This window comes from Merops nubicus, unplaced genomic scaffold (assembly GCF_000691845.1).
Source record: "Merops nubicus isolate BGI_N331 unplaced genomic scaffold, ASM69184v1 scaffold503, whole genome shotgun sequence".
Lineage (NCBI taxonomy): Eukaryota > Metazoa > Chordata > Aves > Coraciiformes > Meropidae > Merops > Merops nubicus.
This window is the reverse complement of record NW_008596710.1, coordinates 113-26747: the sequence shown is the minus strand read 5'-3', so window position 1 is coordinate 26747 and position 26635 is coordinate 113. Positions and strand designations below refer to the sequence as shown.

Genomic DNA, 26635 nt, shown 5'->3' with positions numbered 1-26635 from the left:
GAGGAAAAGACCAGCTGCCTTTTCTACACACTTGTCACTGATGCTGCCTTGTCCACAGGACTCCAGCAGCTACGAATGGAGCGAGCACCTAGTGCACATCAGAACACAATATAACTGCTCTCACGTGCAGAAAAGCAAGGAATCAGATCCTGCTGTTTGGGACTGAGGACAGACAGCCCAGCCCATCTTAATCCTGTGCTTTCCTGCTAAAATACAGGCAATGACAGCTACTAAGGGTACCTACAGCTCAGAGAGATGTTACATTTATGTTTAGAGGATATGATTAACTTGTTGAGTTTCAAGAAAAACTGACAAAACTGTATCTCCAAGGCTGTTTTCCATTGGAAGATGGTAATTAAACCAGTGGATTCTTAACTACTCCAGAACAGAGGAGGTTACTTTCATACCTGTATGCTTGCCAAGCTCTGCAAGAGTATCCTGGTACATAGTCAACATCTGATCACAGTGAGCAATAACACTTCTGCGCATGTTGTCCCAGTGAGGAGCAAGTTCTCCCAGGTCTTTCAGTTCCTGATTCCTGTATCAAAAGGCAAAGGCACTGATTAATTCATCAACATTCATCCAAACTAAACCAATGAAGCCAAAACCACTTTGTTAAAAAAATCAAAACATCAAAAGCATTTCCTAATTGAAATAAAATCTGCTTTCAGGATGCTTTTAAAATCTGCTGATTTCAGCTTTGTTATTCAGCCACGCAATAAAGAATGTCAAATTAATGAATAACACAGTTATTTGTGTTCAAAACTCATCTAGTACAAATGTAATGGTCTGCAAATTGAAATATTATTTTTGTTCTGGAAGTGAGAAGGATTTCAGGCTCCTGAGAGCTGTGTTCACAGCAAGGAAGTTTCTTCTCAGGACACATCAGTGTTATGGTAACCAAACATGCCACTGAAAATCCACAAGGATATCCTTTAGCAAGTTATCAGTTTTCCTGTACCCTCTTGAGAGCTGACCTAAGTAAACACAGATCACTTAAATTTCCTACACCAACAAGCACAGTTGCAGTACACTGGGCTTGGTGTTTTCTCACTTGCAAAGGGAGATCATCCTATGTGCATCCCAAAGCCACTCTGGGGGACCTGCTTTTAGAGAAACTGAAAATGAAAGATCATGAATCTTCAAAACACTGGGAATTGTTCAGGGTGAAACTTGTGCAACATGATCAGCTAGTTTTCCTATTTTCCTCGAAGTACCAAGCATACTGCTCCACTGCAATTCTTGGAAGTCTCAAAAAAAGACTTCCAGAGGACAGCTTTCCATAAAGGAGAATTACTGAAGGACAAGGAAAATCAGAGGGGGACAGAAATGGAGAGAAAACTGATGTGACTGCAGCAGAGGAACACAAAATGACACTTATTACAACAGGTTTGACCAAAAAAAAAAAAAAAAAGCCTTAAAATTAATTCTTAAATAGAAAAGCCCCTTAACTGATGTTTCCCCCATCATTATTACCTTTGTATTTCAGTGAGCAATATTAGAATAAGCTACACAGACATAATTCTATTCCTGGTCAGTACAACCACTAAAATCAAACAGATTGCACTGGAAACAGAATCAAGGCATTTTGTTTGTAAATGTCCTTGAAGTATCAAAATATAAAAACAGAAAGAAAGGTTACAATACATAAACTCATTGGGAATTTACTGATGACAATGTGTGGTTACTTTTCTCCATTTCATTCAACCTGAGGAACAGAAAGAGATTAAAAGTTCAACTTTTCTTCCATTGATACAAACTGGCAATTCTATAGCATAAAAATCATCCTCACTAAGAGGACTAACCCACCGTTTTCAACTGCCACTTTTCTTGCAAGTTTTTAGCAGCTTAAAATGACACATCCCATTCAATGAAAATCTCAGGGCTTCCTCCTAAGTCAAGCTCATAAGTTTTGGCAGGGTATGTGATTTTATTCACTCTCAGTAAAGGTATTTTGGCCCTTAATATTTAATGTTGTCTTATTTAATAGTTTTAGGAAAAATGTTTGGACCTGGCTGAGCTCCAGAACTTGACTGCTCCTCAAATAAATCAAACCCCAAATCTGTTTCAATGAGCTGTCTATAGGTTAACTCCATTGACACCAAGAGCAACAGGAAGGGAAAGCTCAAACCCCACCATACTAATTTTAAAGTGTTTTCAAGAAATGTTAAATTCTGCTCTTATCATCAACAAAGCTTGTATTTATTTAATCTCAGAAACACAGATGCATCACTCACTGATGTCAAAATACAGCCACTAGTATATGTCATGCAAAGACACATCCACAATATTCTAATGAAGTTAAGCATGCAGTTTTATAGTAACCTAGAGCATATGTAGCATGGAAACTTCAAACACTACCTTTGATAAATGGATTTTGATTTAAAAATACAGGAAAATCAAAACCATGAGATAACAGGATTACATGGCATAGACACTATTCTGCCAAAAACAGCCTTCTCACACATTTTATGTCTTCTTTTTTCAAATGCAAATATGTAAGACATAGGATTTAGATACTATCTGTGTAGGATTTGTGCTTACTATTTGCCACTGCTGTTGTTGACTCAGTACAACTGAGTTACAGCTGAAAAAATAATTACCCTTCTGAAATCTAAGCTTCATCAAGAATATTCCATAGTACCAAGCTTTCTTATCACTGTCATGAACAGCTCCTTACAAAAGTGAAGAAACTTAATATTTTTTTCCCATTTGGAAGTTTCTAGCTCATACTAGTAAAACTATAACCTTAAAATGATGTTTTAATAATACTATGATATGTATACCCAAAATCATTTCTCTGAATAACTAACTTTAAAAGCACACTTCAACTAGTAATTGTGTCAGACAACAATGGTGCTACAAAAGAAAATGAATCTTTATAATATATATTGGCTCTACAATTCTGAATAGTTTGTCAACAAAGCAGTAAACTGAGAGGAAACTCAACATTGTTAAACACAGAGCTGTTCACCAGCTTCTTCCCCAACTCCAAATCTCTTCTCAGAATCTTTTCCAGGCAATAGCACTCACTGTGAAAGATCCTGCACCCAGCATCAACTTCAACTCTTACAGCATCACATCCAAGCTTTGTCTGCATCTTGCTGTTCAGCTCCTCAAACTATCTCCTGGAGAGTCTTCTTCTGTCAATGCACAATGGAAAATCCCACCCAGGAGCGTGTCCCAACTTTCATTATCTACTGCTTTGATAACTTCAATAACTCCCTTGGCAGCCTTGACATAATCTTGCCCCGTTAGTATCTAACCAGAATGTGGATGTAAACAGTCTCCTCCACTTCAAACATTAGCTAATTACCTTATTTTTAAGCCTTTCTCAGGTACTTTCTATTTATCACATCAATTCTTTGCTTTAATAGGATAATTTTGGCAGCTTTCACCAAACACTTTCCATTCCGGTTGGAAGAAGTTCCTCATTTAAAAAAAAATAAATCTCCATTTTACCTGTGACCCTTTCTCCAAAACTCTTTTCTGCCATTATGGCAGAAAACTCTAATGTTGGATCCTGATCTGCTGAAAGCAAGTTCAGTCGTTGTGCAAGCTCTTACCCTGTTATGCAGGATGGCTTAGGAGAATCTGCCTGGAATGAGACATCAGTGCTTTTCTTTATCAAGTACATCAAGGCAACCAGAGATCCATAAAAGTTACATGACTAGATAAATTTCTGACATTACTAGCAGGTAAATACTGCTGCCATTAGACTTGAAGTAGAACTACACAGAATTTTTTTTTGTTCTAAGAAAATGTTCAGTGAAGCCCATTATGAACTGACAGTTGAACTCCCAAGGCTCAGATTAATATTCTGCCATTTGATTTATCAACTCATGCTTTTATTTTTAAGAATACCTTAGATGCATGATTATAGTAAACTACTGAGAGTACCTGAAAGAGGCAGAAAGAATTTCTTGTATTATTCATGTTGATAATCTCAAACAGTTCCTGCCTTGTGCTGGGCACTCTAATGACCACAGTGAACAGAAAAAGACTCTTCCTCCTCACTTTGGATATGAGCCTGTAGGAACAGCTTAGAAGTCTAAAGGAAACATATTCAAAGCTGCAAATGCAAAATAGTGAATTCTGTAAGGAGTACTTTAAATGAATTAAAAAATCATTTGAAGGAAGATCTAATACTGAAATCATGTTCCAAGAGAACTTGTTTTTGCAGAACTACCACTACCTTTGACAGTTCAGACACCATTGTGGAAAGCACAGTGAAAACCTGTCGTCAGTGACAATCCCATCAAAATAAAGCAAAAACCATCAGCAAGACACTAAGATGAGCAAGATGAGTCAGAAGGGGGCATTCCTTCAAAGAACACGTTTAGAAGTGATTATTCTGTCTCAGAAAAGGGGACAGCAGGAACAGCTATTTGCATCGTTAAAGACACAGCACAGATCTACACAAACTGAAAGATGGAGTTGAACACATCAGTGTAATTATATGAAGAGGAGATAATTAAAAGGATATTTGATAAAAGCACATAAACCACAAATACCATATGAAGACAAAATAGTAACTTTTGGTTCATTCAGCTTCAAAAAATCCAGTGATGCAATTCCCAGTGAAGCAAACACAAATTCAAAATCAAAAAAAGTGATTTTTTTCCCCCTCACCCAGCATAATTAGCTGCAGAAATCCACTTTCAGAAAACATCAGAAGCAAAGTGCTTAGCGGGATTCAAAACAAGATGAGACATTTCTGCAGATTATATTTGCAAAAGTTTTATAATGTTATCAAGGCAACCAAGTCCTGACTATCTATCAAACAGGAGCTTTGGAGTAAGTACACACCATAAGCTTTGGGGCATGACTCAATCACTCATAAGTAAAGGAAGCTTAGAAGCTTCCTTCTAAGAAAAGAAGCACAGGAATTACTTTTCCTAACAAATTCTCCTTTAACATGTACATGTTTATGGAAAACCATTTCATCTCTTTTTGTAGAATAGAAGCAGATAAAATTACTCTCGTTTTTCTTTACCACAAGTTATGGCCCTGTGACATACAGGCAATAACCCATCAAAATAATACAGCATTCTCTCCAGAAAGAAAAGAATCATAGCCCTTTTTATACACTGTTTCTAAAACAGAAAAATAATTACTACGGAGGATTTAATCCCTTCTACCACAAAAATGAATAAAAGAATATTTTTCTTTATTTCCCAATAGTTTTCATTTAGAAACTCTCGAAAACAATTTCCATTTTTCTTTTCTTACAGCATTTCCCAAACCTGTTTCAGGTTCTGGGAAGCCTGATCTGACAGGTATCTAAAAACTATAATGTAGGTTGTGCCTAACTTTAGCATGCCTTAAACATTTGTTTAAAAAACAAACAAACAAACAAAAAACAACCAACCAAACAAAAAAACACCAACAAATACCAAAGAAACAAAAAAAATTTCCCCAAAATCAAACAAAGCACCCAAAAAAGCCAAGCCACCAAATTAAAATCTTTAACGTTAAAAGATTAAAATCTTTAAAAACCTGTTTCTTCTATGTATTTGTGGAGAATAGGTTGGGAAAAGCTTGAGAACACTTTATACTGTTCCTGAGAGCTGGAGTTTTTAAGTCCCTTTTCATTTCTATCCAGCATCCCCTTTTTATTATCCAAAAGTGCAGCCAATAAACTAAATTAAACCCACTTCTTCCTCCCTGCTTTAAAATTTGATCCTTTCCTTGGATATTTTATTACCTGGGTTTATATCTGAAAGACTCAAGCTCTTCAAACAGCATGATCATTTGAGGTTAATTCTCTGATTTACATTTAATAGGAGAGGATAATTTTCCTGTGTCACGACTGCAAAGAGTCTCAGATTCAGTAATACTCAGAATGGCATCTCTGGAATTTACACTTCAATCCTAAACTATATTTTAGCACCTAGTCATGGGGTAGAGAATTGTTTTAGGTGTTTTTTTTGTTTGGTTGTTTTTAAAATTTTACTGTTTCATCCAGAAACACTGGAAACACCTTCAGACAATGTAGTTTCAGCTCTGTGATATAAACAAAACCATTGTACTCTCATAGTTTATATTTACAACTTAATTTCTTTCTTTCAGCTTGGAATTCTATATGTGGCAAGATGAATCACATTATTGAATTGCATGATTACTCAAGCATTTAAACAGTTTTGTGAGTTTGTTTTCTCTTTTTCCCCAATTTATTAATCAAAGTGCCTCATTCAAAATAAACAGAGGATCTTTATTACACGAGCAACATCATAAAACTGTACAAAGCTTTTTTTAAATCACCTTAATGCTTCTAGTTTATATTCTCTGCACCCTCACTGACACCAACTGACAAAATTACATGCAGCTTAGTGCTTTTAGAACCACAGATAAGTAATGGCAAGTGCAAAATCTCTTGCTAAGGTAAAAATTAAACTGCTTTTTGTCATGAGAGAATTGGAGTGTGTTGAAATAATTATAATCTTGATAAAAAGATTAATTTTTGCTTTGCTTTTGTATTGTCCTTCATTGCAATGTTGGTGGCTCTATTTATTTGCTCAATGTGGACTTTAAGACCAACAAAATAACATCTGGAAATTTTAGCAGCTAGCCTCTAAGAAGCACTGCTGACTGCTACAGAATGATCTTCTGGAGCCTTAAAACCTGGAGCCTTGATTTTGTAGAAAATAACAGAAAACCCTCTCTGACAGGACAGTCTGAATGTAAATTAACATTTTTATAGCTAATAGAACGCTAAATAATGCAATATAGAGGCAACTATCACAAAACAAACCAGGTCATGTTGCCCCATTCCAATGCACTTGAACTTTAAACACCCAGTAACAAAGCCAAGCCCAGCATAATTTATTTCATTAAGTCTGAAAACTCCTTTTAATTCTTCCACAGGGGCTATCTTTCCCAAAATTAGTTATGAACAGTAAAATAAAGAGCTACATTTTACTGACACATTTGGGGATTTTTTTAAGTGTTGAAAAACATATTTCTTTGAACTCTTTTCTTAAGTAGCTACTTGAAGTAAGGTTTAAAAGCCCTTAAGTGGATAGGATATTAACAGTGCCTATTCAGATGTGGTTGGTTCAAACAGCTTCAAAAGCCATGATGAACTTAGAATAAACTTTTCTATGCTGTGACCTCTTATCAATACAATATTTTTTCAGTGGAATTGCTCAAAAATAAGTCGTGTCAAACGTAACATGCAAAGGGGTCCAGAAAAGTCAATACCTCCTCCCAACACATGCCAGTTCTGCCTGGGTCTCCAGCTCTCTATAGGAACTGGAGAAACAAAATACATCTTTCATACAGTCTCAACTGTGTCCTCACTCTGTAATGTTAGAAGAAAAATCAGAAAAGTTCAGCAAGTTATCCTTTAAAAAAAAAAAAGGTTTTTTAGAGGTTTTAACCACAAATGCCACGGGCCAAATTCAGTCACAAGGAGGTAAAATTTCCTTTCAGCCAAAGCCAAGTTTGGTTCCAAGGGACTCAAAAGAGCTTTAGTGGCAAATCTGAAAGACACGTGTACTGCAGCTTCTACTAGAGTTTTCTAATTCTCTTGCTTTGCTGATCTAGTGCAACACAAGTTACATCTACAACTGCAAGCTTAGATTATATGGGTCAATAAACTTTCTGAATTATTTTGTAATCCACAAAGTCTTTTGAATCATTAGGTTCTAAGAACTTCTTGGTTAATCTTTCATGCCAGATGCAAACTATCTGGACAAGACTTGTGTAAATAATATTCAAAAACAGGGGAAAGGACTCACTTGAAAAACTCAAGGAGAAAACAGAATGAATTTCTTAATAAAAAACAGCAAAGCAGACTGTATAAGCCTTATCAGAACAATAAAAATATCTGTATATCTCCTATTAAAACTTCTTCCAGGGAGGTTTGAAGGTCAAAATCTTTAATGCATGCGTATCTTTAAAAACATGATTTCATGCTGAAAAATGAAGTTAAACATCCTTGGAGATTACATACTTCAGAGTATCACAGCAGTAAATGAAAAATATAAAAAAACACATCTTTTTAATAGAAAAAAAAATTTAACATAAAAAATTTATCTCTTGATAAAACCTCAGTGTTCATTGTTACCCAATCTTAAGAGTTACAAGGAAAGGGAATTTAAATTGCAATATGAAATACTGAATGGGATTAACACTTCACTTGGGTGCTTTTTATAGGCAGTTGCTTCAGATATGACTATACTGAAGCCAGAATTGGAATAAAAGTGAAACAAGACTGATGATAACAAGTGGCCACTAAGACAAAAATATTTCTTCTTTTATACCAAATGGAAAAAAAAAAGATGCAGAGAAGAATACTTCAGAAGAGAGTAGCTTTGAGATGCTACAGTGTAATTTTTATATGGGTTCAAGAGCATAACATCCTCCTAATACCATTTTAGTAGTTTACAAATGTAAGGAGTCCACAAGAGGACACATCCTTGTAATGATTTCAAAAAGCAAAGCCCATACAAAGCTGAAGCTCCAAGCTACATGCTTATCCAGTGATAGGTGACACTGATGCCCCCATTCCCACCACTTGCTAGTGTTCTACCACAAGTTATTGCTCCTCTTGGTTGACCTCATCTCCTCCCTCAATCGCTGGTTCTCCATCTCACACCTACACTTTCTACTAGGCTTGAGCAAGTAACCACAGCAGCAGCCAGGAAAATCAGGACCACTTGTCTCAGCCTTTGATCAACATTTAATTCTGGTTCCTTCTCCAAGCTTTACTTTATTTTGATATTGAATAAATATTAAAAAAAAAAACCAAATGATGGTGATTCTTTACTATGACTTTATCCAAGGAGGTGAATGCTATAACATGAAATAACATCAAGCACTATTACTTGCATTGTGCCTTTGGAGAGAATAACATAGCAGTAGTAACTGTGGTTAAAGGAATCCTCTAACATTTAAAAGGCATTTACCCATGGGGCAAATGAAAATCTAGGAAGTGGATGAACTCTGCACGTCAGCATAATCTGGTTTTATTGCTTACTAAAAAACCCTTACACATCAGTATTCTCAAACAAGATCAGGCCATAAATGCCTAAACACAGTATTAAATGAATAAAACAAAGTATTATAACAATTCATATAATTTTTATAAGCCATCATCAACATGCATAAGTATGTATCAGTCCATTGACTTTATTAAAAACAAGATGCTGGTCTCCCACACGCTGTTCTGTTGGCATAAAAAGATCTTACAGAAGCAGCAGATGGGGTGAATAAAAAAAAAAAAAGAAGGTCTCTCCCTGGTTACAAGTCCAAACACAAAAACAGGCTCCAATTGTATATGACTTTGATATCCTTTTATTACACCAACTAATTTACATTAGTTAGAGGAATGTGATTTATATTCTCATTGCACCTTTATTATCTACAAACTTGACATTTTCCATTGCTGGCATAATTTTCATTTGTGATATTGGCACTGCCCAGACACAAAGCCAAACACACTACAAAGTAGTTCACACCCTTGCCATGTGCTGTTTCTTTATAAAATGCTAACATTTTAGAATATGTATATTGTTAACCACGTGTTGATGCTTACACATTGAAAGTTGTGATCACACAGTTCATCGCTCAGAACTTAGAAACTCATTGGCATCCCAAAAATTCTAAGCAATCAATTCAGTTGTTCTGTTACAGCTGTAAATTCTTAGCAGCCAAAAATATCACTCCATACTACAAATAAATATTTTTTTAGGTCATCATTTACATTGTTCTGACTCCCAAAAATAAAATCTAGTATTAATATTGCAACTTTTTCCTTACCTTCTCATATCCTCCTTTATGTGTAGATTGATGAGCTCTTTAGGAACGTGGAAGGAGAGGGTGGTCTCAGCCATCTGCTCCCGGATCCGCATCCACTTGTTGTCAGAAGTGGGGAATCTATACAACTTACAGATTGGGTTTTTTAACACTGCAGGGAGGAAAAATCATATCCTTGCTTTACTGTGCTTATAGGGCTCTTTGAAAATTTATGACAACAATTTCATCCAAAAATAATGCGTTATTTCCACCCTTGCATCCATAATTAATTTTAGAACCATTAAAATTCTATTAAAAACATTAAATTGTTATTTATTATAGCACCATGTGGAGGACAAAGTATTACTAGTACAGTAGATAAATCACATTTTACCCACACAGTAGGTAGCCTGTGAATTCAGCATTTCATTGCAGTGGGAATGGAAATTATGCTCTGCATTTTTACACTTCAGACATGGAATGCACAAATAAACAGTGAACTCACTCACAGTCAGTCCCATCGCTCACCATCTGCTGGAATCACTTACAATGCTAATAAACTGCATGGGACAAGTGGAGCATCTCTGAGTTTAGCTCTGTCTGATGCACCTTCTCCATTATATGCACATAAAGTCATTAATGGATGGTGTGCATCTACATTAAAGGAAACTTGACCAATGACATGGTCAAGAGGACTCCATTTTACAGCCAGCTTGGTCATTGACATGGTCAAGAGTCTGCCACTATATAGGAATAAATATAACACTCCTGTAAATATGTTGCACATAGTGTTCTCAGCTCATTACTGTAACTTAGAATCATAGAATAGAATCACAGAATCCTTTAGGTTGGGAGAGACCTTCAAGATCATCAAGTCCAACCACTAAGCCATTAGGGTTCTACAGTCCTCTGCTAAAACAGATCAGAATCTGTCAGGGTTGGAAGGGACCACAAGGATCCCCCAGTTCCAACCCCTCTGCCATGAGCAGGGACACCTCCCACTAGACCAGGCTGCCCAGAGCCTCCTCCAGCCTGGCCTTAAAGACCCCCAGGGATGGGGCCTCAACCACCTCCCTGGGCAACCCATCCCAGGGTCTCACCACTCTCATGGGGAAGAACTTCTTCCTCACATCCAGCCTGAATCTGCCCACTGCCAGCTTTGCCCCATTCCCCCTAGTCCTGTCATTACCCAATAGCCTAAAAAGTCCCTCCCCAGTTTTCCTGACACAGGAAAATCACGTTACCTGATGCCTTGGAAGGTTATGCTTAAATATCTGACATGTTGGCCACGTTTCCATTCATATCTTACAACAATGCTCTACAATAAAGGTGGGAAGTATCTACTCTCTTTTCTCCTTCCTTTCCCCGACCACCCTCTTAACTAATTTTCCAGAAAGAGTAAATGGAGAAAAAGCTGAGAAAGAAAAGTTTTGACTAGTTTGAAAAGCTTACTTTGAGACAAATGACTGTCATTTAACGCACGCACATCCACCGCTCCCTGGCTCAGAATGACTTTGGACAGCCACCTAAATCCTCCAACAGTACCTTTCTATCAGCCTTTTGGAAAAAAAAAAACCCTGCCTTAGAGCAGGCTCCCATTGATCTGCCACTGAATGGTCTATAACTCAAAGGAATGCATTTCCCTGGTGTGCTGTGAGGAAACTGTTGCTGTCAAAACGACATCTACTAATAGAAATTTCAGCTTCACAACTCACTGCCACCATTATTGCCTATGTAGGCTGATTTATAGCCAATGAAAAACACAGACCAGGTTATTGAAGATACACAAACTGTCTTGTCTATCTAATCAAACTGTTTTTTAACAGAAGCCCTCTAGGAAAGGCCTAAAACAAGACCATAGATTAAAGATGTCTGTAATAAAATGGTTGTTGGCAACACATAAAGAATGCTGTAAATAATGATGCTTAAGTAATTGCAGAGGTATTGTTTTCTATTCCTATCATTACTGAGATCTCTTTAATCATTAGTCTTTGTTGAGAAACTAGAAGCCTTTTTAGAGTAATTTTTCCTTTATTTGTTAGTGATTTTACCTCCAAAAAGTGACTTTCTGTTATGAAATAAGCCTAACAGATACTTGATAGCTATGGCATGTGAATAACAGCATTTTTTCTTTACTATTAACACCCAAAACACCTCAATGTTCAAGAATCTTTACACACATTGTACAGCTTGAGAATCCTCCTCACACAGATTTAACTATTGTCCAATACAAAAAAAAAAACCAACCCAAAACCATCTTCAAGTCCTGCATGTATGATCCATTTACACACAGTGCCTAGGCTCTACTACCTGATTAAAAGATGCTGTAATGGTTTCATATTTTCCTCCTCTTTTGCTGAGATTATTCTAATTAATGGAATCAGCTTTGTGAATAATATGAACAGCCTCTATCAATCCACAAAGTAGATATATGGCACCTATCATCTTCCATTAACGAGACAGAGAATGATAATCTTCAGATGTCAGGGAGAGCACAAGAAAGTAAGAGCTAATTTATGTCTGCCCTTAAACAGAAACCTGCCAAAACACAGGATAATTTCGGGTTGTTTTTTTTTGGCATGAGTTTTCTTGTGTTTCTTTGTTTTGGTTTTTTTTTTTTTTTTTTTTGTAGTGCCACATGTTCACTAGGAACCAGGCTGACCTTTTTCACCAGGACGTTTGAAAATTATGATGCCCCAGACACAAAAGGCTCTTTTCTCTATTTTACCTTTTTACATCTACTTCCTAAGAAGTTATCAAGGGATGTTTTTCCAAGAAGAGCCCTTAAATTTGCACTCAGAATCTATTACCTTTAAAAAATCACATTTGTCTGTGAGAACCTAATGCACATATGTAGCTTCCCAATCTCTTTCCTGCCCATTATCACCACCATCATCATGGGAAAAAAACAAATCCAAAGAAAAAACCCAGCAGGACTCTAGTGTTACAGCAAGGGAGACCAGGAATCACATTGAAAACATGGATCCAAGGTTGACTTTTATCATTGTTAGAATATTAAACTCCTCTAGGCACTGACTCCAAGTCTGAATCTTCAGAGGAGGATAAACTCAAGTTTTTAAAAATGGCCAAAATATTTCTGCATGGGTTTATGATGAAAATTTCACTGGCCAACTCAGAAGAAAGCCTGGAAGTTGCAGTATGGCTAAAGCTTGGTTGTCACTAAGAGCTACACAAGACATTATATCTTGATTATAAACAGGACTGCTGAAGTCACATCATTCCATAAAAGCCTCAGATGTATCTTCCTTTCCAATTACAGCAATAATTGCTTTCTAATTACAAAGTTGTCTATAAAAGAAATCTAGAAGGTGAGTAAAAACCATGCAAAGAGTAAGAATGGCAAGACTAGATTTGGCTTTTATAAAAATCAGTTATTAAAATGAGTGAAAGTTTCATAAAGGTAATCCTTCCTACGTTTTGAACAGTGATTATGAAAGGCACTGAAAAAAAAAACCAAACAGATGAACTGGAGTGGTTAAAAAGAGAAAAAAAAAAAAACACAGGACTGCTGAAGTCACATTCCATAAAAGCCTCAGATGTATCTTCCTTTCCAATTACAGCAATAATTGCTTTCTAATTACAAAGTTGTCTATAAAAGAAATCCAGAAGGTGAGTAAAAACCATGCAAAGAGTAAGAATGGCAAGACTAGATTTGGCTTTTATAAAAATCAGTTATTAAAATGAGTGAAAGTTTCATAAAGGTAATCCTTCCTATATTTTGAACAGTGATTATGAAAGGCACTGAAAAAAAAACCAAACAGATGAACTGGAGTGGTTAAAAAGAGAAAAAAAAACCAAAAACTTTAATAGCTTTTCTCTATAGCATGAAGCCTAAAAGCCAATGCCATATATTTTAACCATCAATATTTTTGGGGCATTCCCATTTTTAAATCTAATGACTAAAGTGCTTTTTATTCCATGCAATATCCCTCATACTGCTTCCCCTGCAATTAACATCTTTTAAAAAAAACCATTGAATACTGTGTTTTCATTTTTGGTCCCTATCAAACACAGATCAAAACATACCACTGCTGTTTACTAATTTACTAACAGTGCTTCTAAATTCCTTGCTAGCATAGGTGTATTATGCACACTCAGGAAGAGTAATTTAAACTCTTAATATTTGTTTAATCTCAAATACTTTTGTTCTCTTTTTTATTGTGGAGTGCAATATTTTTGCAAGCAACCAATTGGCAAAATCTCCAGTGGTATAAAGAACTAAATTTTGAAATATATAAACTCAAACTCTTGAGGTGTAAATGGAATAGTGATAAGTCTCAATGCTAATAGGATACTCATTCCCACTCACTCAATAAGTGTCTCATCACTCACTTGAGGGCTGTGAATTCCTTATATAAAGATTTAAATTTCAAAAGAATGACAATATGCACCAACACCTACAGGCTTAAAGATTCACTTAGGGATATTTTTCTCTTTCATCATTTTGAAGGCCTGATAAACAACAGGAGACAGAGAGAACTACAACTTTACAACAGCATAGACATGTACTAAACACATACATGTATGGAATATATAGTGAACTGTAGATAGCTCTCTACACACACAGCATGGAAAATAGTGCAGACAACATTGATATTATCAGGTTGCCTGTAATATATTTCTACCACATTACTAATCTTGTTCCTTCCACTTCAGTCCCTGTCTTTGATTGCCTCTAATTATGCCACACTGAAACTGGTCTGTTTTGAACTGATTATTTTTGGAAATTCTTCAGTTAAGATGGACCAGTTGCACAGAACAAGACCAGAAATCTGCAATGGAAAGTGGTGTACTTTACAAACTGGAATTCTGACAGTAAATGTTTTACAGAAACGTGCATTTTACCATATCCATGGCAATCCACTCAGATCTGACAACAACAGAAGCCTTGGGGAAAGAAATCTCAGTGTGTGAAAACCCAGAACTTGAACACAGCACTTCATACATGCTCCAATTGTTTACCTTCATTGAACAATCTTGTGTTCTTGCCAGCTCCCAATCTCAACAAACCTGTGCAGATGTCATTTGTACAGAGTGGAAGAATACATTTTTGGGGACAGTTAATGCATGGTACAACACACTTAAGGGCAGTACCCAGGGTCCAGGGAACACAGAGAGCTTTGCTCCACACGAAGCCCCATCATAGAGGCATGCTGGGGAAGAAGTCTGACTGGTTGGGCAAAGAAGCTCAGAATACAAAAGGAGAGCTAAGTTTTTCCAAGAAAAGAGATTTGGAATACAAAAAAATACAGTGGGACTGACAAAACCTGGAACTAGTGCCAGGTGTCAGCAGGGAAGTGGAAGCAATGCTGGGTTGACAAGAGGAAGTAACAAGTACAGGAAACAGACTGAAGAATAACTATTTATTAGAATAAACTTCCTGTGATGGAAAACTCTTTCTAATATCCTGTGTGCTGTCATTTCTTGCATATCCATCTGCAGCTCTTTCAAAAAAACCAAAACGTTTGACGTATACCTTGGAAGTTCCAGCAGTTCCAAAATATATTCATTTCTTGCATATCCATCTGCAGCTCTGCTCTCTCCCCTCAACTCTTTCAAAAAATAAAACGTTTGACGTATACCTTGGAAGTTCCAGCAGTTCCAAAATATATTCCCCAAACTATGGCATTTTCCCATCTAAAAAAGCACTCAACAAAAAAACCCAAACTCATCCAATAGAGGCAGAAAATAAATAAAATAATTAAGAACCTACACACAAATAAACAAAAATAATAACAAACACACACAAAAAAAACCACCAAACCAGATAAAAGCAACAAAACCCCCTAACATTTGTGAATCCCTCTCAATTTCTCTGAGCAGAATTGTCATTTCTTTAAGACCCATTTATCCAGATGACAAACCGAATCAGAATCAAAGAACAGCTACACGGACTCTGACCACATTGTTCAACTGGCTCTGTATCTTGTCTCCAAGAAGAGCCACAAATAAATGCCTAGAGATCCAAGACACTCTCCCTGCCTCCAGCTATTTTCAATTGAGGAATTTCCAGAGCTATTTTCAACTGACGAATTTCCAGAGCTAGATGAAGTTCCCCTGCATTTAGTAATTCTCAGTGAGTATCTTTTCTAGTTTCACATTGAACTAATGAAAAGAAATTGGAGTTCTGAAGAATTTTTTCCCTGCTTCTAATCTAGTCTCAACAAATCACAGAAAAAAAAAAATCACAGCATTCACACACACATGAAAAAACTATTTTTTGGAAATATTTCTAGTGCTTCCCTCAGACTGCAGAGCTAGTTTAATAAGTCTGTCCTATCAGTGAAGCAATATGAAAAGTTTCACTGAAGGTTTTAAAACTTCCTTAATGTTTCTCCTCAAATGCATGCAGCAAATACACAGAATTCTTGACAGCACTGTGGTTTCAGGTGATCCATATAACTTATTTGTGACATTGTTACTGCAGAGTAATGGAGATTCAGAAACTTGGGCTAATAAAAATTTGATGGTGCAGCATATAGGCAAGTAATATTTCTCAGTATAATGGAAGAGAAATAGATCTGGTTCAACACTGTACACCCAAGCCCAGAAATGACCTAGAATTGAGAATGACTTGCAAGAAGCTTCCTTCATTTTAGGACATACAGTTTCCAGATCAAACTGAAACTGCCACTTCATCAGCTTTGAGAGAGATTAATTCTCCAGGGCATTCAGTTACAAATAATTACTTTAACAGAATGTCATGCAATGACATGACAAAAACCTAAGAGGTTAATTTTATGCCTGCTGAAGTCACTAACAGTCTTGAGAAATGACTGAACAGGAAAGAGGTAGGGGTGGGAGATTTCAGCAGTGTTTCAGGAAGCACAACTGCTATACCCCACTGAAAGCTTCCCTCACATCTCTCAGTAAAATCTAACTGTCAAATATGTATAAAGCATCAAACTTAAAAATTTGTCCATCATGTGAAGAAGCTTTTAAGAGCTCTGCCCCAAATCTTTGCGATTTCTTCAGGGTCTGACATAGAGCTGCAAGTCATCTTTTATAGATGTTGGAATACTTACCTGCATTTAAGGAAGGCAAGTTGTCTCTACCACTTATGCCTTCAGTGGCTGTACACTCACGAACCAATGCACACTAGAAAAAGAAATGCAACCACAGATGAAACACATCGAGGTGTTACAAGGAAATTCACACAGTTTATACATGGCAGACTGAAAATCGTGATTGATAATGTAACTTCCAAATTCTTACTTATAATTTGCATTTTTCTCTTTATATTCCTGTTCCAGTAGGTGGTAATGATCAGAATTATAGTAGAGAAAATGGCCAAATATGATCAGCTATTCCATAATAAATCAGAAAGGTTTCCTACCAATACAATGGCAGAAGTTAAAATAATTTTTGACAAGTTCTGTGAATTCAGAGATGTTTGGCAAGCCAGTTTTCACATCTACAATGTCAGAAAGCACTCCATAAATATTTAAACAAGGGAAAAGTAGGAAGCACAAAACAGTCTTTAAAATGTGTTGTGGTCTGTGATTAAAGTCATTTGTTAGGCAAGTGAATTGGAAGATTTCTTTGATATGATTAGCATATAAAGGTATAAAATGTTGATGGAAAAAATCAACCAGTGTAAACCTATGTGAAATGTACTGGGAAGAATACTTTTAATGCTCCTTCTCCTCTCAGTCAGAAAAAAAACAGCCACTAAAGGTGACATGGAGTTCTATTCCCAGTCCTCTCCAGTTTCTAGATGTTCTGCTGCAGAGCTTGGAGCAAAAAGGAAGATGGGATGTACTTTCTACCAGCTGATCTCTCAGACTGAATTTAACCATCACTCTTTTCTACCAGGAGGAACTAATGTTCTAGTAAAACCTAATCCTGACTTTGTTTCTTTGAAGTAATTCAATAACTCTACATTCTCACAGCTGCATCTTCATGGGGAACATATAAACCAAGGCTCCATGATGCAACTAATCCATAAAAACTATGAACTCCCATAAAGGCCACAGAAAATACAGCTGTCACCAGGCTGGTCTTTCTTGACAAGTATTAGAACCCCCTAGAAAGATGCTGTTAAAGCTTTCTGGCTGCCCTAAACTAGACACATCATCAAATAATCACAAGAGGTCTCACTCCATGTTTTGCAAATGAAAAGCAAAATGAAAGACAAGCCTGAAAAAACAGTTCTTGTTGTATATCTCATGGAAGTGTTATAGTATAAAACTAGAAAGATTTCACAGTGTTTGTTGGCTTCTTTGGAACTGGTCTCACTGCTCCATTGTTTTCAAAGGGCATTGAAATCCTTTGAGAAGAATGGTAAAGAAAGATCTTGGTTGTCATCAGCCAGGGACCCAGTTAAAGAGATCTTTTATTAGCTGCAAATCATTCAAACCCTGATTTCCCTGTTTTGAGCAGCAATTTTTGAACTTCTCAGAAGCTCAAGCCTCTTGCCATCCTAGAGAGCCCAACAGTTCCACCACCCCTCCTTTGGTTCTCCATTCCTCTCAAATCCACTCCCTCCTATATCTTCTCCAGCTCCAGTCTCCACTGCTTTTGCCTGCAACAACCTGCCTACCTAAGAGTATTTTGGCTCTTTCTGAGCCCTTCTGTCCTTCCTCTTGTCCCAGACTCAGAATTCCCACATAGACTCTCTGGAGTCTGTGATTTTCCCCACTGCTGTGTGCTCCCCACAAGATACACCTGAGCCTGCCCCTTCCTTTGCAAGGGGATTCACCTCTTCCTTGGCTTGCCTGTCTTTTTCTCTTTCCATGTTTTCAGCATTGTGGGCACAGGTTGCACATAAAAATCCATGTGAACAGGACTTCAAGGGCAGAAAACAGAGGAACTGTCCAAGGGAAAAAGAAATCAGATTTGTGGTGTCTCTATGGACAGGTTTTTTTGATCAGGAGTGATTAATTATGGTCAATTAAGGTCAAAATAAGCTCTCTTCTTTTTTCCCTAAAAAATGGGGGGACCAGGAAACTGAGGACAGAATATTACTCTGTACATTTTAAAGAAAAACTCTTTTTAGTTTAGGGAGATTAAGTGTACCTAGTAGTTTATTCCAGCAATTTTTGATGAAGTCCTTAACCCAATTTGGAATTAGTAATTTAGGTACATCTAATCATCCTAATCCTAATTCACTTTATGCCACGAACTGGGTTTCTACCTTTTGATCCTGGCTGTCAGTTGTAATCTGGTCCGTTTCCCCATCCTCGAGCTCTCCCATCTTTACAAGATTGACTTCAATGGTACCAACTGTCTTTCCACCATCAGAAGTCCTGGGGAAAAAAAAAAAACAACAACATGACACTGGGTCACCTGCAGCATTGTATTCCTTCAGTGAAAATATCATCAGGAAACATTTAGTCCCCTCCCCATTCTGCATAGCTGTAGTCACCTGTATGAACTCGTTATTTACAAGCATAAAGTTAGGAATAAGTTCTACTGTATTTTCTCCAAATTCTTTATAGCAATAGAAGTTTTCACCATGAGACTGAGGATGGGTAAGCACTATAAATGGTTGAAGAATCCATGAACATCACCAGGTTTTCATTCTAGACATTACCCTGTCTGGGGACTGTCAGGAAAGGGCAGTAACGTTGCACCAACCCCCCACTTGAGACCTGCAATCTCACTGCACAGTGCACTGCTTTCTTTCCTAACATAAGCTGTGAAGAAAGGACATGTTTACTGTATTAATAAACCTCCTGCTAAACCAAAACAACAAAACTAATCTGAATATCACTTTTCCTTTTGCAGTCCCTCATGCTGAGTAATTACACAGAATCCACCCCATTTCTTTAATTGTATGGGAGAAGATGATACAGTTCCAGGTGAATTCCTTTATTATCACCTCTGCAAATAGTTTATTTCCAATTAAGCAACAATAGATAGCAATTCAGATGTATATCTCTAAACAAAGAGTACTGCTCACTACGTTTGGCAAGAAAGAAGGGTTTAAACTCCAAATATATACTGAGTGCTTTTTCAGCTTTCACTACCAGCAAAACACCAAGGTCAATGGCACAATCTCCCCTGGCTTCTTCTGAACAGCTGGATTTTTTGAAAGGAAGGAAAGAAGGGTAACAGATCATTTAATAATAATGAGGAAAGTATAACAAGAGTCATCAAGCCAAAACTGGCAAAAGAGAATGACAAGAATAAGTTTAGCAGAATTGCAACAGTGCAGAGAGAAGGAAAAGAAGTGGGATTGGAGCAATGCTGTGTATAACCTCAGAAGGGAACATGAAAAGTGATGAAGCAGAACAAAAGCATACACACAAAGGAGGGACCAAAGGGCTGGCAATAAACCCCAACTTTCAGTAACAGCAGCATGAGGAAAAAATGCTTCTATTAAAGCCTGCCCCACTGCTAAGGCAAACCTTGCTGCAGGAAAACATCACAACCCCCTTCAACACAGACACCCTTCCAGAACTTCAAAAAGAAAAAAGTCCTCATGTTATATTAGTAAAGGAAGGAAAAATCCCCCAAACACCTTTCTCCTCATTTCACCTAGCAGGAGCAAGACCTCAGTCCAAGTGCTGTGATGCCAATGCCAAGCAGCCCTGTGCCAACATGGATCATCCCCCAGCCTTGGCCAGAGTGGGCCCAGCTCAGCTCAGCCTGGCCATGGGCAGGCTTTCCCAGAGTGCCTGCTCATGCCCCAGGCAGGATGACCTTCTTTCTGTGCTGAGCTCCCACAATTTTACATAATCCCTAATTCTACATGCACCATAAGGTCTTAATTCAGTCAGAGCATGCCAGCTCTTTACACTGACTCAGGTTAAGCACATACATTAGTCTATTCAGGCATGGATACTTATTTACCATGCTAAATCACAACTTCCACTTTTCTACAGTGAAGTCACAAAATACAGCGACCCTCAAGCTTCAAATTTAAATAATTATTTTGGCTGTAAATCATTATGCTTTAATATGTGACTCCGTAGAACACACTTATCATGCAACTATACAAATCAAACTTGTTCTTATATCAAACCCTGCAAAACACACATAATTCTTCATATATTGCACATGTCATTACTCCATTTGCTCTAAGCCAAACTCATTGTTGACAATAAAGGAGCAATTAGAAATGAACCAATTCCAGATAGCCTTGCAACTGAAGAAGCCTCCGTTAATTAACAAAATACACAAAAGTAATGAGGAAGAAGGGTTCAACGGCCAAAGGGTGTTTCTGAGCCAAAACAATTTTGAATTCCATGAGAACAACTTGAGTGTCCTCTGAGTGAAGAACATGCCTGAATTGCTGATACTCTGCTTTGAGGGGGAAACGTTGCATTCATTTGACTTCCAGATGTAAAATCCTACTCAGTTTTTTTTTAGCAAACACATTTTTCTAAGGCCAAAGAGACCTGCAAGTGTAAAACTGACCTACCTAAACCAGATCTGATTTCAAATCACATTAGGATAAATTAAGGATATAACCAAATGTTGAGCAAAATGGAGCTCCATTTGCAAATGAGCTGATACAAGACAACGAGGGATGTTGCTCAAGTAAAATAAAAATGGAAATTCCAGTTATGCCTTCTCAGTCCTTGTCTCCTTTTCTTTAGAACACTAAATATTCCCCTTGTTGCTGTTAATATTGCCTCAGTACAGCAGTGAACACTGCACCACTTGCCTGCACAAGCAGCAATATGTATTTGGAAGCTTCCTCCACACATGTTTAAAAAGTATGATAGATCTAATTTCACTTTGTATCATTTTTTTTCATTTTTTTCATATCAAAATTAATCCTCTTGGTCTAATACATATGTAATATTAAAATCTGAAATATGCAGCATCTGCAAGAGAAGCTAATGCAACAGAATAAAACTAAATAGTGGGATGGTTGCTTTGCAGTTGAACTCCTCCTGCCATTTTTCTTATCTTTCCATGTGGAAATATGAAAACACTATTAAAAAAAAACAAAACAAAACAAAACAAAAATGGCAAAGTTTCTTTTGTATGCTCCAGGCACACAAATCAACGAAGAGCTCCAAGAATGTCCAGGGAGAAACTGTCATTAGCTGTGTCAGACACTGAATTTAAAGTACCACTGGTGCATGAGGGTCTTCAAACAGACATGTCATGCATTGAAAACTTTCAAGTAACATAACTAGATTAAAATTTCACTTGAAAGCAAATTAAAAGTGAGAAACAGAAATGAGGCAGTGGGGAAAGAAGCCTAGTGATCACAATAAATAAGATAAATATCTATGTTGTTTTACTTTGCACTGACAAAGAGCATTGTGCACACACACATATAGATGTGTATACACTTCAAGTCATCTGCCTGGACAGATAGAGATAATCTCACACATACACACTGTCCAACAGAGCACCAGGTGAATAATTAATTGATTTTGTTGATTAGGAGCCTGAGATAATGAACCAACTGCCTGTTACCTGTCAGAGCATCTGCATTTGGAATACGAGCAATGAAAAGGTGACAAAGTGTTAGAAGAGTGATTTCTAAACCAGATTTAGAATCCAGTGTCACAGGATGAAGGCTTTGGCAGCAAAGCTGTCAATGTTTCTGTCTATCCCCAACCTGACTGCCTGCTGCAGTGCTCACTCCATCTACCCCAGTTGGCATCCTGTGCCCATCTGCTCTCACCTAAGCTGGAGTCAACAAGGACCTGTCTTCCTGATGAACCTTGCAGAGGTGATTCTGAGTGAAACAGTATGATTTGAACTTGTAAAAAACAAAAAATACTTCCATCAGTGTTAAAAGCAACGTCGCTGGTTTATTCACTGAGCCAAAATCAGAGACTATTGAAACCACAATGAAATCTGCTCAGGTTTAAAGCCACATTTCTAATAATTCATTTAAAGTTTACTATACACATGGATTTCCTTACCATCCCAAGTCCTGAAGGGCCACCAGGTTGCCCCAGATGTGAGGGAAGCAGCTAGCCAGCACCATCATGAGCAGTAGGAATAGGTGAGCACAATAATTCTGGCAATAAAAGTTTGACCCAGGCATCCAGAGACAGAGAAGGTAAGAAGCTAGTGGTGGAAAAGAACTGAGCTAGATGGACTGAGAACAGCAGCCATTTGCCTCCAAAGCTCCACTCATGAAGTTTCACTGCTGCGTGTTGTATATGCAAATTTAGGCTTGCTAATTGGCTCCCATGGCCATACCTTTCTTCCAAAAAAAACCTGGCTCAAGAACACAAAGAAAAAGAGAAGCAGCCCGTGTATTTGCATAGCTACATTAATTATCAATGACAAAGTGAGTGACTGCCTGAAAAGAAGACTGCATGACTTTCAGCCTAGCAGGCAGCCCCTTCCTCCACTGCACAATGCACAATAAAGGTAATTAGTACAGACTAACATACAGAGTGTCCTGAAATCATTTTCCCCACTGCTGCAACGTATTTCAAAATATGCAAGCACAAAAGTATTGTACTTGCATAAAAATGTTTGTTCTGTGAATTCAGAGTGGAGTTTATTGTAATTGATACCATTTTTTAAACAAGTCCACTGGAACATAACATACTGCTGCATTCTAAGGTAAATAAAAAAAGTTCTGTGCTGTTCAATTCCTTCAGAGTTTTCATTATTTCGACTGTTGATCAAGCTTCATGTCAAAACAAGTTCCACCTCAACCCTATGAGAGATCTGTCTAGCTTATAAAGCCAAGCCATTGTTCACCTGCTTCCTGGGGTAGAAGATGTGACATGAAGCAGACAGGAAACAATTTCAGGATGGAAACCAAGTAAAACTAGTTGTGGGAAGACTTGTACTGAATTTTAATAGGACACAGCAGCTCAATAGGTAGCATTTTATAGCCACTGTTTGCTAAGAAAGTTATATATACATAAATAACAGCAAAAATGGGTGTGCTGCTTTCAAATTTTCTCTAGTTAAACACTGTGAATGTAACTACTACTGAAGTACAGTTATGTCTCTTCTTTGCACTGAACTACAATGTGCTTGGAGGATGCTGCTAGCAGGGAAAGGAAGGTGGGGATAAATTCTTTAATAGATTCTTGGAGTTATTTTTTTGACCTTTCCAAAAATAACTATGGTTTATTTTCTTTATTTAAAGGAGCTGCAGTCCTGCCCAAGGTCAATGAAAATCAGACAGCTTAAAAAAGCAGACTGGTAGACAAATAGATATTGTCCAAGGGGTCAAGTGCAGCACATGTTTAAAGAAAGCCTGTAGAGTACATGACTGACAGACACCCACAAACACATTTTCTCAGATAATCTGTATAGCCCATACACTCCATCTTAGTTCTTGGGGTTGTATGGTTAACTCCATCACTATGACCTTCCTGCTTTCAGGGGCCAAAGTATCCAAGTGGTATTGCTATTACCTTAGTTTCATATTGGCTATTACCCTAGTTTCATATTGAAGTAGCCTACTTACACTTTTGATGCTTAGTAGTCAGTAGTACTCTCTACTAAGAGGAGCACCTCAGACAGATGGACCTTATTTTTACAGAGAGCACAAAAGTGCACTGTTATCTTTCTCCTTTTCCAGTAAGTTATATGTAAAAAGCAGCAATCACACAAAAATCACCCAAGCTAGAGAGGACCTTCCTGGAAACTTGGCAAACTATCACCACAAGGGAAGCAGCTCATGGAAGTACCAACTGCTGGCCTTTTACAGAAGGCTGTAGACCTCAACCAAGGCAAAAAAACACATTATGCTTTTCTTCAAAGAAAGATGTGGCAAAAAGATCCTCCAAATGAAATCTGAAATGGAAATCCAACTAAAAAATTAGTCTTAATTACTACAGTAACAATCAGTATACCTCTCTCACTTACAAAGAAAAAAACCCCATGTATGCTTACTTTTTTTGGTTTTTAATTGGATACACTGCAACATATAGTCAATATTAAGACAAGTTCTGCTATTTAATACATTTTTTGTTCTATTCAATAGCCCATTTTATCCTGTTCATCATCACAACCATATGAGAGAGCTGGAAGGAAGCACTGCATTCCCATTGCAAAATAAAACCTTCAAGTCTGTAGAAGGCACTTCAAGTTTTACAAATTTCCTACTGGAAACTTCAATCCTAAGTCTCTAATAACTAAATTCCTCTGCCAACATCTCTTGTGTACATTGTCAGCATTCTATGAATAGACCTGTTCAGGCTTTGATTAGTATTTATAGGTGTACACATCTACAATAAACACTCAGCTATCAGTCAGGGCACCTTTACAGAGAAGAAAGGACAATCAAGATAAAAACTTATTTTTCATAACTTTTCTAACCTCTGTCCCTAATCATTATATTGTGAAAAAGGAAAAAGTAGAGCACAAATTGTTTAACAGTAAGGAATTGTAGACAAAAATATGGCCAGTAACCAAACCAGCCAACTGTACAGTGTTAATTTTTTAAACCACACGCATCAAATGAAACCGAGAACATTATGCTCCTTTCTAAAGGAAAATTTGAAGGAACACCCCCTACTTCAAGTTCCTTGCAATTCTTCCATAGATTATCAGGCAAAAAAAAACCCAACCTAACTTTTTCTAATCTGACAAGCTCCAGCTTAAAGACTTGGCATTTCTTTTGACTTTGTGCATGGTAGAAATAAAAGCACTTCAAACTGACCTCAAATATACTTAAGTAATACAGTTTCAAACACAGTGAAGCAGCAGTCATAGAATCATAAAATCATAGAATCACTTAGGTTGGATCATCAAGTCCAAGTGTTACCCTGACACTGCCAAGTCCACCACAAAACCACGTCCCTAAGTGCCACATCTACTCATCTTTTAAATATGTCAACCACGTCCCTGTGCAGCCTGTTCCAATGTTTGACAACCCTTTGGGTGAAGCAGTTTTCCCCAATACCCAGCCTAAAACTCGTGTGGCACAGCTTGAGGCCATTTCCTCTATCATTTGTTATTTGGGAGAACAGATCAGCCCCCACCTCTGACAGCCTCCTTTCAGGTAGTTGTAGAGAGTGATCAGGTCTCCTCTCAGACTCCTTTCCTCCAGGCTAAACCACCCCAGTCCCCTCAGCTGCTCCTCACAGGAGCTCTTCTTTGGACACAAAATGACATGGGTTATTAATTCAACATAGTTTACAACAGAGGAAAATACTTCAGTCATAGAATCATAAAATCATAGAATCACAAAATCATAGAATCACTTAGGTTGGATCATCAAGTCCAAGTGTTACCCTGACACTGCCAAGTCCACCACTAAACCACGTCCCTAAGTGCCACATCTACTCATCTTTTAAATATGTCAACCACGTCCCTGTGCAGCCTGTTCCAATGTTTGACAGCCCTTTGGGTGAAGCAATTTTCCCCAATACCCAGCCTAAAACTCGTGTGGCACAGCTTGAGGCCATTTCCTCTATCATTTGTTATTTGGGAGAACAGATCAGCCCCCACCTCTCGACAGCCTCCTTTCAGGTAGTTGTAGAGAGTGATCAGGTCTCCTCTCAGCCTCCTTTCCTCCAGGCTAAACCACCCCAGTCCCCTCAGCTGCTCCTCACAGGAGCTCTTCTTTGGACACAAAATGACATGGGTTATTAATTCAACATAGTTTACAACAGAGGAAAATACTTACCTGAGGGTAAGGGTCAACTGTTGCTCCTTTGACTTTATCAGATCTCCTACTCTAAAAGTTGTGCAGCCCAGGAAGCTTCGCTACGAAACAAAGCAGAAAGAAAAGATAAAATCTCCACTAATTTTTGAAGTGTTTATTACTTTTTTGGTCTCAAACTTGGAAATCTTTCTTTGGTACCTAGAAAAACATTACATCCCAAAATACTACACTATCTGCTAGGGATATTTATGTACCTGTAGCATAGTTATCAGCAAATCTTTAAACTCTAGTTTTACAGGCAGGAAGCTCTCTCTTTTTCATTAAAAACAGCCTGACAAAGTAACAGACTGTAAAATGTACAGCCACAGGAAATTT

The 26635-nt window shown here is 37.5% G+C and overlaps 1 protein-coding gene across 1 annotated transcript in view; it reads right to left on the bottom strand.

The window, feature by feature from the left end:
• Window positions 1-26361, bottom strand: part of INPP4B (inositol polyphosphate-4-phosphatase, type II, 105kDa) — a gene marked incomplete at both ends in the record, with an annotated part of 56732 nt that extends 30371 nt beyond the window's left edge. Inside the window, 5 exons of the mRNA XM_008936446.1 lie at window positions 408-538; window positions 9766-9913; window positions 16788-16860; window positions 18899-19010; window positions 26282-26361. Of these exons, the coding sequence (XP_008934694.1) occupies window positions 408-538; window positions 9766-9913; window positions 16788-16860; window positions 18899-19010; window positions 26282-26361 (544 nt within the window). The remainder of the gene's footprint in view (window positions 1-407; window positions 539-9765; window positions 9914-16787; window positions 16861-18898; window positions 19011-26281) is intronic.
• Between the last annotated feature and the right edge of the window lie 274 nt (window positions 26362-26635).